The sequence below is a fragment of the Phacochoerus africanus genome, chromosome 15 (genome assembly GCF_016906955.1).
Source record: "Phacochoerus africanus isolate WHEZ1 chromosome 15, ROS_Pafr_v1, whole genome shotgun sequence".
Classification (NCBI taxonomy): domain Eukaryota; kingdom Metazoa; phylum Chordata; class Mammalia; order Artiodactyla; family Suidae; genus Phacochoerus; species Phacochoerus africanus.
The window spans coordinates 47536560-47552866 of NC_062558.1; the positions used below are offsets into that span (position 1 = coordinate 47536560).

At 48.9% G+C, this 16307-nt stretch overlaps 1 protein-coding gene across 6 annotated transcripts in view; it reads right to left on the reverse strand.

Annotated features, from left to right (window-relative positions):
- The window catches only part of SEC14L3 (SEC14 like lipid binding 3), a 55671-nt gene extending 46993 nt beyond the window's left edge, over positions 1 to 8678 (reverse strand). Inside the window, exons 1-8 of one of the 6 annotated variants that reach the window (XM_047759890.1) lie at positions 5285 to 5484; positions 4999 to 5166; positions 3793 to 3868; positions 3487 to 3530; positions 3293 to 3352; positions 2111 to 2299; positions 1076 to 1171; positions 110 to 170 (exon numbers count right to left, since the gene is read on the reverse strand). In XM_047759890.1, coding sequence (XP_047615846.1) covers positions 110 to 170; positions 1076 to 1171; positions 2111 to 2299; positions 3293 to 3352; positions 3487 to 3498 — 418 coding nt within the window. In that variant the 5' untranslated portion in view covers positions 3499 to 3530; positions 3793 to 3868; positions 4999 to 5166; positions 5285 to 5484. Of the gene's footprint in view, positions 1 to 109; positions 171 to 1075; positions 1172 to 2110; positions 2300 to 3292; positions 3353 to 3486; positions 3531 to 3792; positions 3869 to 4998; positions 5167 to 5284; positions 5775 to 8485; positions 8516 to 8588 lie in introns of those variants that run through there. The other 5 variants (XM_047759889.1, XM_047759888.1, XM_047759885.1 and 2 more) reach the window with 5 other exon arrangements.
- Positions 8679 to 16307: the final 7629 nt, after the last annotated feature.

The window sequence follows — 16307 nt, forward strand, 5'->3', positions numbered from 1 at the left end:
AAGCAACCAACCTGCCTCATTTCTACCCAGGGAAGAAGGCACTATTATTGTCCCCAGGGTACAGATGAGGAAATGGAGGCACAGGGGAGTGATGTCATCTGCCACACACCTTTCACAATGAGCATAAACTTCAGGGTCTCTGGGTAGTTCTCTTCAAGGAGGCCAAAGAACTGTGGAACCAAGAAAGACCCCATCAGCACTCACACTTCATCTTCTCTTACCCTCATTGCCTTCACAACCTTCCCTCTGGAGGGTTCAGAGGGCTGTGGAGGGTTTCCCTTCTTCCCATCACCTTCACTGGCCCCTGGAGGAAACCTTCTCACTACAGATTGTTGCAACCATGCCCTAATAATAATTACATAATAATAATCATTTTAAGAATAAATGTTATAGCAATGGAAGTTTGGTAATAATAATGACTACTATTGGGAGTTCCCATTGTGACTCAATGGGTTAAGCACCCAACTAGTATCCATGAAGATGTGGGTTCAATCCCTGGCCTGGCTCAGTGGGTTAAAGGGTCTGGAGTTGCTGCAAGGTATGGCATAGTTTGCAGATGTGGCTCAGATCTGGCATTGCTATAGGTCAGCAGCTGCAGCTCCAATTCGACACCTAGCCTGGGAACTTTCATAAGCCACAGGTGTGGCCCTAAAAAAAAATAATGACTACTATTTATGAAACATTCACTATGTGCCAAGCACTATGTATATACTTTACATATCGGCTCAATGAATATCCCTACATCCATCTGAAATGCAGGCTTAGTATCTCTGTTTTATAGGTGAGGAAGTGAAGTATGGAGGGACAAAGTGACTTGATGGAGTCACAGAGCTAGGGACGACTGGCTGGGAAGGGTTTGTCAGAAACTTCCCCTGAGGTCTCAGTACAGTGTTGTCCCTGATGCCTGTTCTGTGAAATCTCCTGGGGAACATAACTTTGGGTCCTGAGTTGCAGTGATGGGTCCCAGGAAGGCCACCACCTTTCACCAGATCCTGGCTCTGAATGAGCAGTGAGGTCACAGCAGGCCAAGCTTGTCGCTGAAGCAAGCAGGGGCACCCAGGGGCCTTTTCCTCACCTCCTGGTACACTTCTACCAGAGGTTTCCAGAAGTGCTTTAGTCCCAGGCCTTCACAGTCAAATATCATCACGATGGTCTCAATTTTCCTCCCCAGCTGTGAAGATGAGAGCAAGGATTAGGGTGCAGGCTCAGAACTTGGGAGATGGTGACCCCAGCACATTACCCCTCAGGGCTTCTCCCAGCTTCCTACTCTGTCCTCAGAGGGAACAAGTGAGCCGGACACTGAATGTATAACATATAGCTCAATAATCCACAGGTCTTGTCCTTAAAGAGCTTACAGTCTGGTTGGGGAGACTGACAAACAACCAGGTCACCATGGTCATAGTCTAGAGGTGAGTGCTGTGATGGGATAGCACGGGATCTGTGGGAACACATTAACCCAGATGTGGGCCTAAGAGAAGGTGACAGTTTGAGAACTGAAAGATAGGAGAAAGCCAAGGGAATTATGGGAGGAAAGTGTGTGTCCTGGGGATCAGGTTACCTAGAGGGAACAGCAGGAACAAAGACTCAGAGGCAGTAAAAACAGCATTGCTAAGAAATAGGCATTTGGCTCTATATGCCACTGGCCATATACTTGTATTACCTAATTTAATCTTTGCAACCATTATTGTCCTTCCCCCCTTTTTTTCTTTTTAGGGCTGCACCTGTGGCATATGGAAGTTCCTGGGCTAGGGACTGAATCGGAGCTGCAGCTGATGGCCTACTCCACAGCCACAGCAACGCGGGATCCGAGCCATGTCTGCAGCCTACACCAGAGTTTATGGCAATGCCAGATCCTTAACCCACTGAGTGAGGCTAGGGATTGAACCCACATCCTCATGGATACTAGTAAGGTTCTTAACCCTCTGAGCATGACAGGAACTCCTACCATTCCCGTTTTGCAGGGCAAGGAAACAGGGTCAGAGGGGTGAGGTGACTTCCAAGGTGGCACAGCTAGGAAGCAGCAGAGCTGCTGTTCGACCCCAGAACCCTCTGACTGTGACAGCAGAGAGCACAGGTGTGTTCCTGGGACCGTGCTTCCTGGCAGGCTCACCCGCTCTGTCTGCAGGTCACATTCATGCAAGATGCGCTCACAGTCCCTCATCTTGGTCTTGAGCAGGTCCTGCTTGGTGACCGAGAAGAGCAGGCCCTTGGGGTCAAGTGGCCCGATGATGTCATACCACACAGGGCAGCCGTCACGGTCATAGCCGCACAGTCCCCCAGGCATGTACTTCTGGATCACCTGGACACGGAAAGACACAAAACTTGGCATTACGTACCTCCCCAGAGACCCCCAGGCCAGGCTGCCCTGGATGGCCCCACACATACCATGGTGCAAGCACTGTCCCGCCCCTGGAAGGTGGCACTACTGTCTGGGTGAGAAAACTGAGGGCCTTGCAGGGGAGGGCCTTGCTCATATCAGGGACATGACAAAGCCAGGCCTCAGCTGGGCATACAGGAGACCTCTGGGCTCCTTAGTTCTATTCCTAGTGTCTCCCCTGTCCTTTTCCATGGAAAAGAATTGGGCTTAATGATTAACATGGATTCCGAAGGTCAGCAGACCTGGTTCGGAAACAGACATTACTGCTTCCCTGCTGTGCATCCTTGAGCAAGTGACGCCACCTCTCTGAGCCTCATTCCACCTCCTCTGTTGGGGAAAGTCCCCAAGATCACACTGGCAAAGCATAGCGCCTGGCCCAGAGCTTGTGTTCCACAAATGAAACTAGCACCCTTGCTTTACTAAGATGCCAATGGTGAGATAGTTCTCCCCAGCTCCCTGATGGGCTAAGTTTCTTTCCCACCCAGGCAGGATACTTTGAGCAAGGCCCTAGGCATAAGAGCTCAAAGCCACAAGACATCAGTGGTGGCGAAGAGCTTGGGTCTGGAGGGTAGATAGGCTTGAGCTCAAATCCCAGCTCCACCTTGGGGCTCTGGGACTTGGCGTAGGCTGCTTAACCATTGCCGGGCCTCGGTATTCTTGTATTACACTAGGGACAATGGTACCCACTTCATGGGGCTATAAGCTCATGCAGTTTGAGCCCTAATTCAGGCTTGGACCTCATAAGCCCCCAGAAAAAAACTCATAATTATTACAAGAGAGGTGCCTGTAGGCCTGGGGGGTTCCACAGGCCTCTGAGGCTTGCTGCCTTCCACTCATGGTCCTCCAGTGATTCAGAGGCTGCTTGGGTGGTATGTCTATAAAAGAGTGGGGTGTATGGGGGGGGTGTTGGCTCACCTCAGGGGGCTGCCAATCAAGGATGTGGTCGATGTCCATGGTCTTCCGGAACTCCATGTACTAAAAGGGAGATAAGTGGTGAGGCCCCCACTGGGCTCCCAGCACCACTGAGGAGGGGATAAGGGTAGAGGCTGGAGGCACAGATTGCCCTCGACAAAGCCCTTCACCAAATTTCTAGGGGTGATTGGTCTCACCTTGCGGAGCATGGCCTCTGATTTCTGCAGGTCGAAGTTCCGAGCTGTGGGAAGATGGAAGGAAGGCGTGGGGTGGGAAAGAGGCTGCCTTGCAGTAATCCTCTCCTGGTCCTGGGCAGTGGGGAGCTATGGAGGGCACTGGGGGCTTGGGTGGGACTTTCCTTTCCTGTCCCCTCCCCTCTCCTGGACCTGAACATATGAAGCAAGATGGTATGGTCAGCACCCGACAACCATGGGTTCTAGGGCAGTTGGGACCAGGCCCCTCTCTCTGCCCCCTACCCTGACCTCTCCCACCTCTGCCCTCACCTCGGAGCCAGCGCAGAAGGAAATAGTCATCTGGGTTGGGCAGCGCAGGCAACACGTCTTGGACATTTTCTCTGAACTGGGAAGAGAGTTGTTGGTTGGAAGAATTTTTTGCACTGAGCCTTGGCCCTAGACTCAATGACTGTTTTCAGCTTTCCTCCTTTTTTTTTTTCCCACATGCAGTCTGGGCCACAGTGATAAAAGGATGGTGGGCAGATGGATGGGTAGGTGAATGGAAGGAAGAGTTGACGGTGAGTAAATAGAAGAAAGGATGGATAAAAAAATAAGGAGAAATAAACTAATGATGGATGGACAGAAGGAGAGATGAGTGGGCAAATGGATAGAGGAGGGATAGATGGGTGGGTGAGGGTGGATGGAAGAAAGGATAAATGGGTGAGCAGTGGGTAGGTGGAATGGAGTATGGATGTATTCTTTAGTTCTTTCCCCACCAAGGCTTCTATCTTTTTCCCATCCCATTTTCTCCCTTCCTCCTTCCAACCTTCCTTTCTCTTTTTCTTTTCTTTCCTTCCTTCTTTCTTTTTTTTTGTCTTTTGTCCTTTTTAGGGCTGCACCTGCGGCATATGGAGGTTCCCAGGCTAGGGGTCGAATTGGAGCTGTAGTATACCACAGCTGGTCTATCCCACAACTACAGCAAAGCCAGATCCGAGCTGCATCTGTGACCTACACCACAGCTCACAGCAACGCTGGATTCTTAACCCACTGAGAAGGGCCCGGGATCGAACCCCCAACCTCATGGTTCCTAGCTGGACTCATTTCCACTGCACCACGATGGGAACTCCTTTTCCTTTTTCTTCTTTCTTTATTTCTATTTTTATTTTAAAAAACTTTATGGCCATACCCATGGCATTTGGAAGTTCCCAAGTGAGGGACTGAATCCAAGCTGCAGTGTGACCCATGTCATAGGTGTGGCAATGCTGGATCCTTAATCCACTGTGCCGAGCCGGGATCAAACCCACAGCACAGCAGTGACAATGCCAGATCCTTAACCCACTGAGCCACCAGGGAACTCCTCCATCCCATTTTCTATGAAAACATGGTTAGTGATTATGCATCCTTTCCCAATGACCATAGGATGACAATACACCCTGCCCTGTCTCTCAGCTCTTACAGACAGGTCACCTTTCAGGGTTCCAGGGAGTGAAGGGGAAGAGAGGCAGAGGGCAGAGCATCAGTATCTTCAGTTCCTACCTAGGGGGATGTGGGAGGGGGTATGTCAAATAAAGCTCTCTGTGTCTGGCTCATGGATGAGCGGTCAGGCTTGATCTGGCACCCACACTGTTGCCTGGAGGTAGTGCTGTTCCCTCAAACCCCTGCCCTGGACAGGGCTAATGCCACCGGGTCCTGTAGGACCTGACCCTGGGTGAGGTGACAGCAAAGAAACAATGTCGAGGCCATGCTGGGCAAACAGAGTCAGTGGCAGGGTTTCAGCCACCACATTCCCTCTGCCCTTCAGCCCTTTCCCCTTGGCTCTCACCTTGGCCAGGGTCTCTGCCTGCTTGGGGCTCAGGTCTCCGACTCTGCCGCTCATGATGCTGGGTAAGGCTGGAGGAGTGGGGGCCACTGTAGGCAGAGGCCAAGTCTGGTCCGTAGCCCTGACCAAGCGGGGCCTTTTGCCCCTGCTCCTAGGTGTGGCCACAAGTACCTCCTCCTTGGTTAGCCACTGGATTGCATATTACATAATTGGGATTAAGTGAGGTCCCGTGCTTGGCTCTGGGACAGTTCTGGGGGGCAGGCGGGCCCAGGAGGGCATGCCAGAGGTCCCCTGCCAGGTGGAGGAGTCTTGTGGGGAATGAGGCTGGTCTCCCATGGCATGCCTGTAGAAACCACCCAGTGCTCCCAGGTCCCCAAGGAAGGGGGGATTTCAGTGGGAGGAGGACTGCTTCCTACAAGCACTTTTCTCTGTGACCCTATCTCACTCATGAAGAAACCCCATGCCTAAGAGTCTACAAAGGTCAACGTCACCAGCTCTGATGGCTAGGAATCAGGGACCTGGTCAGTCTAGTAAACAGTTTATTTACTTTCTCGGGGGAGGACACTTGTGTCCTCTTTCAAAAAAGTGTCCATATTCAAGGGGCAGGAAAACAGAACTCAAAAAGTGTCCTTGCTGAAAGTCTGTTTTCCCACAGAGCTGCTGCTACTTTTCCTATTTTTCAAATCCTATCCTGCAGTGTTGGCCCTGCAGCTTCAAAACAGGGAAGAGCTGAGCACGCCCACCCTGCTGCCCTCCCTTCTCATTGCTAAGGTCATGAGGACACAAGGGGCCGTGTCCAGGATCCCACATCTCCTGGGTCCTAAGGGAGAGGTGGGGCATATCGATGCCCTTGAAGAAATAAGGGTGCTCCCTGGGATTTTAAACACCTGATCAGTGAGGGGTGTCCACCACTTATCTCAGGTGATGACGGAAGCCCACTAGGTTCTCCTGTCCTTTGGTTTCTGTCAAGCTGCTTGATGTTCCCTCATCAGACATACCTGAAAGACTCGGCCCTGCTCCCCACCCCCCCATAAGATCTCTCTTTTCAGATGATGTCTTGGAATGCCACTTGTGCCTTTTATAGGATGGTGCTATCAATGCTTGCCCTGTCTACCTTATGCAGTTGGAAGGAAGATCTAATGAAACACTATAGACTGTCAAGGGTTGTGCACATCTAAAGGATTTTCTCCAGCCGTCAGAAGCTTTGAGAAGGCAAGGCCACATTGTCAACAAATGCTTATAAGGAAATCATGAACGAATCTGTTTGAGATGACAGCACCGCCAGGCCACACCTTCCAGGTCTTGAGGGGGTCCACCCAGGTTTAAACTTTCCCCTGGTCTAGCCTCAGCCCCAGCAGCTGAACTAGCTCAAGCTCTGCTTCCCAGGGCTCTCCCAGGTCCCCTACCCCCAGGGCATCCTGGGTACCCACCCCCAGTATCCTGGGATCTCTTTAGGCCAGCTGATGTGAGTTAGTGCTGACACCTGCTTGCTCTGGGCCCTGACAGAACTGGGTCCAGAAGGAGAAGGGGGGCCATTCTGGGCTGTCTCCCTCTGTCCAGGGCAACTGCCATGGGCACTCAGGAGCAGTTAGGTAACTCTCCACACCTTGGTCCCACCCCACTTCACATTCCAGGCTCTTTCTGAGGCGGCCACCCCCACCCACTTCCCACAAGGCGGGCAGCATGTGGAGATTGGGTTCCTCCACTCCCCTCTCATTAGTCCCTAATCCTGCCTGTTTCTCACCAGTCTCTGTTCTCACACTAATCCCTCTAATGTGAGGCGCCCCAATTACCTCTGGGGACATCAGAAGCTGGGCAGGGAGGTCCAGGAGGAGGAGCTGGGAGTCTTCAAAGACACCCCTAAGCACTCTTCCCAACCCAGACACAAATAGACACAGAGCACCTACTGTGTGCCCACATCATCATCATCATCCACAGTGCCATCCAATGGAACTTTCTGTGATGATGGAAATATTCTGTATCTGGGCTATGTCCCATTGGACATCAATGGTAGCCAGTTGTGACATGTGAAATGTGGCTAGTGAGACTGAGGAACTCAAGTTTTAACTACATCAAATCTTGTAGTTCCCATCGTAGCACAGTAGAAACAAATCCGACTAGGAACCATGAGGTTGTGGGTTCGATCCCTGGCCTCACTCAGTGGGTTAAGGATCTGGCGTTGCTGCGAGCAGTGGTGTAAGTCACAGATGTGGCTTAGATCTGGCATTGCTGTGACTGTGGCACAGGCCAGTGGCTGCAGCTCTGATTTGACCCCTAGCCTGGGACCCTCCATATGCCATGGGTGTGGCCCTAAAAAGCAAAACAAAACAAAAACAAACAAAAAGACCCCCAAAACATTAAATCTTGATTAATTTTACTTTAGATTGCCCCATGTGGCTCATGGGTACCATATTAGCACAGATCTACTGCATTTATTGAAGGCATATTACATGCCAGGCCCCACACTAAGTGCATCACCTCATTTAAACCTCAGATTCCGCCCCAGAGAGGTAGGTACCATTATTGAGCCCATTTTACAGACAGGCAAACTGAGGTGGAGAGAAGTAACTTATCCAGAGTTAAGTCCATGCAATTAACCACCCTGCTGTCTCATTGGAAGCTATCCTGAAGTCTCAGCTCTGGGAGCCTCCACCCTAATCAGGCATTGAAGTCACCCCAGTGGGATGCAGGTGGCAATGAGCCAGACCATGAAGAAAGGGAGGATGACAATTAGTGGAGTCTGGGGTAGAGGAAAGGGCATCCAAAGTGGAGGGGATGGTATGGGCCAAGGTGTGGAGGTAGGAAAGTGAAAAGCACAGGGAGGGCAAAGTTTTAGAGCTGAGGACATTACAATTACAGTAAACAAGATGGATTGGGTCCTTGCCTGCACAAAACTCACAATCTCCCATTTGTTGAGCATTTCCTCTGTGTTGAGCACATTACATCATTATCAAACCATCTAGGAACAAGTAGAGGTATCCCCATTTTACAGTCAAAAGATATGAAAAGTCAGAGAGATTAAGAAACTTTTCTGAAGTCACACAGCCAGGAAATAAGAAGCCTGTCTGACTTTAGAGCCCTTTATGGGAAATATAGCCCAGCTGAGCCTTCCCCTAGAGGGTTTAACATTGTGCCTGGAACACAGCAAGTGCCCGACAAAAGGTCTAAATCACCATGTGTGTTAGGAAGCCTGGACCCACCCACCTCAGGCAATAGTGTGTCTCGGGCCAGGAGAATTAATTCCCCTCCTTTGAAATAAAGGCAGAAGGCAGAGAAGAACGCCTACCCCCACCCCTACCCCTAGTACCTGTCTTCTCCAAGTCCTAGATTGCCAAGCCCTCAGGGGACCATGGCAACAACAAGGACACAAGCAAACAACAGCAGAGAGATAGGGCCACTCACTCCATACCCTGGAACCCCTCCTTCCAGGAGTGGGTTGCTAGGAAATGAGAAATGCGTTCCTACCAGAACCAGTTGGGTGAGTACAGAGGGGGCCCAGGGGGGAGGGCCTTGGAAGCCTCGCCAAGGGGCAAACATTTCTGGGAAGAGGTAAGCAGGGGTGGGGTTCAGATCACACTAAGGTGAGGTGAAGGTGGCCTAAAAAGAGGAGATGGAAAGGGAACGTGGTGGGAGGCACCTCACTAGAGTCCCAGTGGTGCCCTGGGATAGCCTACTTTCCCTCTTTCTACTCTTGGGCAGTTTCATCTCCTTTTTTAATTAAAAAAAAAAAAAGTTTTTTCTTGAAGTATGACGTAATTCTCATATCATGAATTCACCATTCTTAAAGTGCATAATTCAATGATTCTTTGGTGTAGTCACTAGATTGTGCAACCATCACCACTAACTGCGGGACATTTTCATTATCTGTCCCCAAACCCTGTACCCATTAGCAATCATTCCCCCATTTCCTGTGCCCGTGCTTCAGCCTCTGGCAACTAGCACTTTCTATCTCTATATTTTTCCTATTCTGGATATTTCATATAAAAAAAATCATACAGTATATGATCATTTGCGACTGGCTTAACCCAGCAGAATATATACAAGGTTCATCCATGTTGTAGGAGGTAACATTCCTTTTTATGGTGGAATAATTTAATTTTGTATAAATAAATCACATTTTGTTTATCCATTTGTCAACTGATGGACATTTGGTTATTTCCACTTTTTGGCTATTATGAATAATGCTGCTATGAATATTTTTGTACATGTCTTCACTTCTTTTGGGTACATCTTTAGGAGTAGAATTGCCAGTTAATATAGCAATCCCATGTTAAATATTTTGAGAAACTGCCAAACTGTTTTCCAAAGTACCTGCATCATTTTATTTTATTTTATTTTATTTTATTTTTTTGTCTTTTTGCCATTTCTTGGGCCGCTCCCACGGCATATGGAGGTTCCCAGGCTAGGGGTCGAATCGGAGCTGTAGCTGCCAGCCTACGCCAGAGCCACAACAAAGCGGGATCCGAGCCGAGTCTGCAACCTACACCACAGCTCATGGCAATGCCGGATCGTTAACCCACTGAGTAAGGGCAGGGATCGAACTTGTAATCTCATGGTTCCTAGTCGGATTCGTCAACCACTGCGCCGCGACGGGAACACCCTAATTTTTTTTCCTTTTTTTTTTTTTTACCTGCATCATTTTACATTGCCCCCAAACAATGTGTGAGGGTTCCTTTTCCATTTTCTTATTTTGCTAATATAGCCTCCTAGTGGGTGTGAGGTTTTTTTGTTGTTTTTTTTGTTTGTTTATTTTTTGTTTTTTTGTCTTTTTAGCTATTTCTTGGGCCACTCCTGTGGCATATGGAGGTTCCCAGGCTAGGGGTCGAATCGGAGCTGTAGCCACAGGCCTACGCCACAGCCACAGCAACGTGGGATCCGAGTCGAGTCTGCAACCTACACCATAGCTCACGGCAATGCCGGATCCTTAACCCACTGAGCAAGGGCAGGGACTGAACCCGCAACCTCATGGTTCCTAGTCGGATTCGTTAACCACTGCGCCACGACGGGAACTCTGGGTGTGGTTTTGAATTGCCATTTCTCTAATGACTACAGTTCTTAAGCATCTCTTCATGTGCTTATTGGCCATTTGTATATCCTCTAGGAAGAAATGCCTATTCAAAATTTTTATGTCTTTACCGAATTTTAAATTGGGTTGTCTTTATTGCTGACCTGTAAGAATTCCTTATGAGTTCTGGATTTTAATCCTTTATCAGGTATAGAATTTGAGAATATTTTCTTCTATTCTGTAGGTTGTCTTTTCACTTTTTTTTTTTTTTTTTTTTTTTTGCTTTTTAGGGCCACACCCACGGCATATGGAGGTTCCCAGGCTAGGGGTCGAATCAGTTGCAGCTGCCGGCCTATACCAGAGCCACAGCAACTTGGGATCTGAGCTGAGTCTGTGACCTACACTACAGGTCACTACAACACCAGTTCCTTAACCCACTGAGTGAGGCCAGGGATTGAACCTGCATCCTCATGGTTCCTAGTCAGGTTCATTAACAGCTGAGCTACAAAGTAAACTCCTGTCTTTTCATTTTCTTTAGCGTCCTTTTTTTTTTTTTTTTTCTTTAGTGATCTCTGGTGTGCAAAAGTTCTAAAATTTGATGAAGTCTGACATTTTTTTTTCTTTGCTTTTTAGGGCTGCACTTGTGTCATATGGTGGCTCCTACGCTAGGGGTCAAATCTGAGCTGTAGCTGCTGACCACAGCCACAGCAAAGCAGGATCTGAGCCCCGTCTGTGACCTACAACACAGCTAACGGCACTGCTGGATCCTTAACCCACTGAGTAAGGCCAGGGATCGAACCTGCCTCCTCATGGATACTAGTCAGATTCGTTAGCCACTGAGGCACGACGGGAACTCCTGACGTCTTTCTTAAAAATTATTATTGCTGATGCTTTTGGTGTCATAATAAGAATTACCTCCATGTTTTCTTCTGAGAGTCTTCCAGTTTTCACTCTTATATTTAGGTCTTTGATCCTTGTTTGTTTGCTTAACTTTTTATGCGTGTGGTAAATATGCATACAATCTGCTGTTTCAGCCATTTTTAAGAGTACAGTTCAATGGCATTAAGCACATTCACACTGTTGCACAACCATCACCACCATCCATCTCCAAAAAGTTTTCATCTTCCCAAACTGAAATTCTGTACTCATTAAACATTAACTTCCCATTTCCCCTCCCCTCAAGCCCCTGTGAGGCTGGCACAGCCTACAAAAAATTCCTGGGCAGTCAAAATAGAATCGGGGCAACAAAATAAAGTCTAACCTTATTTTTTTCTTTTCTTTTATGCTTAGTCTTGTCTCCTTCTCTCACAGGGGGTCGCGTGCAGGGGCCTCATATCAGGCACTTGTCCAGAGGCCCTGGTGCGCAATGGTTGCTCCTCAGACCGCGTGCAGAAAGGCTGCAAATGCCACTCAATTCAAGATGGCGCCGGTGCGCGAAGCGCAGAGCCGCTGCACCTGGCCCTGCAATCTGGCGTCCGTGCGCAGCCCGCCTGCGCAGACCCTCTAGAACCCTGACCCCTCCCCGCTGCGGAGCCCCTATAAAGCAGCGCAGCTGAGGGCATATTGGGTGAGCGTGTGCTTTAGAGCCGAGCTCGCACCTCTCTTTTCTTTGCTCAAAGTCTGAAGTTTTCCTTTGCTTTTGAACCAAACTCAGTCTCGTTCTAGACACTGGGCAGAAGGGCCTTTGTTGGGGCCCAACTAGAAAGGGTCAGCAATACTGGCAACTACCACTCTATTTTCTGTCTGTGTGAATTTGACTACTCTAGGTGCTTCTTAAAAGTAGAATCATACGATATTTGTCCTTTTGTGACTGGCTTGTTTTGCTTAGTTTAATATCATTAAGGTTATCAAGGTTCATTTATGTTGTAGCACGTCAGGATTCCCTTCTTTTTTTGGCTGCCCTGTAGCATATGAAGTTCCCGGACCTGGGATCAAATCCCAGCCACAATTGCAAGGTACGCTGCACCTATGGCAACGCCAGACCCTTACCCCCCTGTGCTGGGCCAGGGATCAAACCTTTGTCTGGCACTGCAAAGACCCTGCTGATCCCATTGTGTCTTAGAGGGGTGCCCTCCTTCCTTTTTTAAAGCTAAATAATATCCATTGTAGGAATAGACCACATTTTGTTTGTCCAGTCATTTATTAATGGATGCCTGGATTGTTTCCACCTTTTGGCTATTATGAATAAAACTGTTATGAACATTCATACACAAACATCTCTTCAAGTCCCTGCTTTCAGTTCTTTTGAGTATATATCCAAAAGAAGAATTTCCAGATCATAAGGTAATTCTATGTTTAACTTTTTGAGGAGCTGTCATACTGTTTTGCACAGTGTCTGCACAATTTTACACTCCCAGTAGCCATGCACATGTGTTCTAGTTTCTTTACATTCTCACCAACACGTATTATTTTCTGCTATTTGATACTAGCTATCCTCAAGGGTGTGAGGTGGTGTCTTATCACGGCTTTGAATTGTATTTCCCTAATGATAAGTAATATTCAGCATCTTTTCATGTGCTGTTGCCCATTTGTATATCTTCTTTGGAGAAAATTTGAAAGAAAATTTAAGTCCTTTGCCCTTTTTTTAATGAGGTTATTTTGTTGTCATTATTGAGTTATAGGAATTCTTTATATATTTTGGACATTACTCTCATTACATATGTGATTTGCAATGATTTTCTTCCATTTCATTGGTTGGGAGTTCCCGTCGTGGCTCAGTGGTTAGTAAATACGACAAGGAACCATGAGGTTGCAGGTTCGATCCCTGGCCTTGCTCAGTGGGTTAAGGATCCGGCGTTGCTATGAGCTGTGGTGTAGGTCACAGACGCAACTCAGATCCTGCATTGCTATGGCCCTGGCATAGGCCAGAAGCTACAGCTCTGACTGGACCCCTAGCCCAAGAACCTCCACATGCCCCGGGTGTGGCCCTAAAAAGACAAAAAGAAAAAAAATTTCAGTGGTTGCCTTTTCACTCTGTTGATAGGTCCTTTAAATTTTGATGGAGTCTAATTCATCTATTGTTTCTTTCGTTACCTGGGCGTTTGGTGTCATACTCAAGAAATCATTGCCAAATCCAGCGTCATGAAGCTTCTTCCTTATGTTTTCTTCTATGTATGGTACCCTTGCTACTTATCACAGGAATGGGTTGCTATGGTGATAGCATGGTGGAGGACAATTAAAGAGCTTGCAAAGTGGAGGAGCTCATACACTCTCCAAGGTTGGACCTGGCACATTCCTTCTCACAATATCTGGGGCACCCTAAGGGCAGGGAGTGTCCCAAGTTCTTCATGCCAAACTGGTCTCTGCTTTCATTGCCATTCTTGGGGAACATGGGGTGCCCAAGACTACTGTGGGGGAGGCTACTGGGGATGATCACAAACTGCCAAGCAGCTGTAATTCCCCTTCCAACACTGAGCAAATAATTCTCAAACATTTCAAAAATATATGGTGCAGAGTTCCCATTGTAGCTCAGTGGGTTAAGGACCCAATGTAGTCTCCATGAGGATGAGGATTTGATCCCTGGCCTCACTCAGTGGGTTAAGGATCCAGCATTGCTGAAAGCTGCAGTGTAGTTCACAGATAAAGCTTGGATCTGGCATGGCTGTGTATGTGGTGTAGGTTGGAGTCTGCCCCACCCATTCAACCCTTAGCCTGAGGACTTCCATATGCCTCATGTGCAGCTGTATAAAGAAGAAAAAAATGTATGATGCTGAAATATCAGCCTGGGTAGCTGGGTTTGAATCCTGGCTTCTCCTCTAATGTGCTATGTGAGCTTGAGTCTCAGATTTCTCATCTGTAAATAGGGGCTAATAACTTATAGGGTGACTGAGATTGTTAGAAGAAGTCAGTAAGGTACCTCATCTACCACCTGGCACGTTGTAAGTGATCAATAGTGTTGGCTTTTATGGTTATTACTGGGCTTCTCGCCCAGCCTGCCTTCAGCTCCAGGACAAAAGCACAGCTAGGCAAGCCCATCCTTTCTGGTGCTTTCTTCATTCTACGACTGTTCCGCCCAACTCTCTGCCTGGGTCTCTCCAAAGTGCTGAGTCATGTTGCCAGGATCTGCCCTTTGGCCATGTTCCTGGGATGAACCAAACTCTGGGGGTGGACAGGTGAGGGCCACAGGGCTCTGGAGCTAGACATCCTGAATTCCAGCCCTGGCGCCTCCACTGAGCAAATGACTATGTCTCTGAGCCTTGCTTTCCTCCCCTGTAAAGTAGGAATGACTATATTTATTTCTTAAAGCTGACACAAGGTTAAACAAGATAGCATAGATGAGGCAGCAGGTAAATGATTTCTTAAGTTCTTTGCAAGGCTTTATTCTGGGGAGTGTAGCCTGGACTAGTGGCTGGAGGTGAACAGGAGTCAGACACAAGGCAGATGATGACTCCACTGTGTTACAAGCACTGGTCCAGTTGCTCTGAGAGTGTGGAGAAGGCTCCTGAACTTGGCTGGAGGCTGGGTGGGGAAGGGGCTTAGGGAAGGCCTCCCAGAAGAAGTCTCTAGGAGCCTTGAAGGTGCACAGAACATGATTGGGGAGGGAGTGCAGGTTGAGGATACAGCATGAACAAATGCAGGGAGGCAGGAAGGAGCTTGAAGTATTGGTGAGTTCAAGCCAATGCATCAAATTGGGTGGATGTGGGTTAAGTTGCCAGAGAGCCTTTGCAAGTCACCACTGAATGACCCCGCTCAGGGGGAAATAGGGAGCCAGTGAAGGGCTTATGAAGGGAGTGATGGGAGCAGATTTTCATTTCAGAAAGGTTTTTCTGGCTTGCCTGTGGAGTCTGGATAGAAGGGGATGGGAATGATCACAGGGAGACTCACGGATGCCTTTCTACTAATCCAAGCAAAAGGCCCCAACTAGAGCAATGGCCATGGGAGGAAGATGGAGTCCAGAGATACTTAGAAAGCAAGCCAGCAAGCAACACAGCCAGGATCTGAACCCTGGTCAGGCCACCTACCACTCCTGAAAGCCCCAAACAGCTTGGGCCTGGTAACCTTGGTATCTTGGGCTTTGGCTGGTGTAGCAAAGCACCCTATTTGAGCAGAATGTTGAGCGCCACTCCCCCACATTCCTGCTTCTCTGAGGACAGAGACACTGCTGGCCCAACAGCGCCCTCTGATGGCTGAAGGTGAGGTGACCACAGCTCCCCAAGCACCCTGCAGCCCAGGCCTGCGGCAGCCCCCTCTTTTCCGGTAGGAGGTCGGCTCACCAAATTCCAGTGCTGTCTGCACAGATGGGCCTGGGTTCACATCTTACCTCCACCTCTTGGGTTGTGTGAGATGCTCAGTCACTTCCTGCCCTGAGCCTCACTCTCATCTGTAAACTGGGGATGATGCTTCGGCTCAGGCCTGGTGCACAGTAGGTTTGGCGTGGAGCTGGCACCATTATGTTCCACCAAGAGGCACAGATGTCCAGGCAGCTTTGTTCAGACTCTGGGGACCCCATCCCAGGAACCTAGCTCCTCACTCTGTCCCACTGTGCGCCCCCTACCTCAGGCTGGCCCTCCCTGGCAGAGACCCACTTGCCCACATTGACCCTCTCCTTCCCTGAGAGGCAGGGCAGGGGCACTGCTGGGAGCTAACTGGAGCTCTGGCTCCACCTCTGCCATTGGACACGGAATGTTTGGATAAGGCTCTCCTCCTTGCCAAGGCTTTTTTACTGGGTCTGTAAAGTGTAGCTATAATTTCCATGTGCTTCAGGGCTGCATGTAAAGGCACTGTGCAAACTGTGGAGTGCCATGCCATGGAGCTCTGGTGAAGCTGTGACTGTCCCACCAGAGCCCAGGCTGTGGCATGCCCTCCAGCCTGGGCTCTTGGAAGGTGAGCCAGACTTGGGTAGAGATTTGGGGAACAGGAGAGCCTTCTCAAATGCATTCAAAACATCCCTACAGGGAGTTCCCTGGAGGCTCAGTGAGTTAAGGGTCTGGAGTTGTCACTGCTGTGATTTGGGTTGCAGCTGTGGTGTGGGTTCAATCCTTGGTGTGGGAACTTCTGCGTGCCTCAGACATGCCCCCCCCC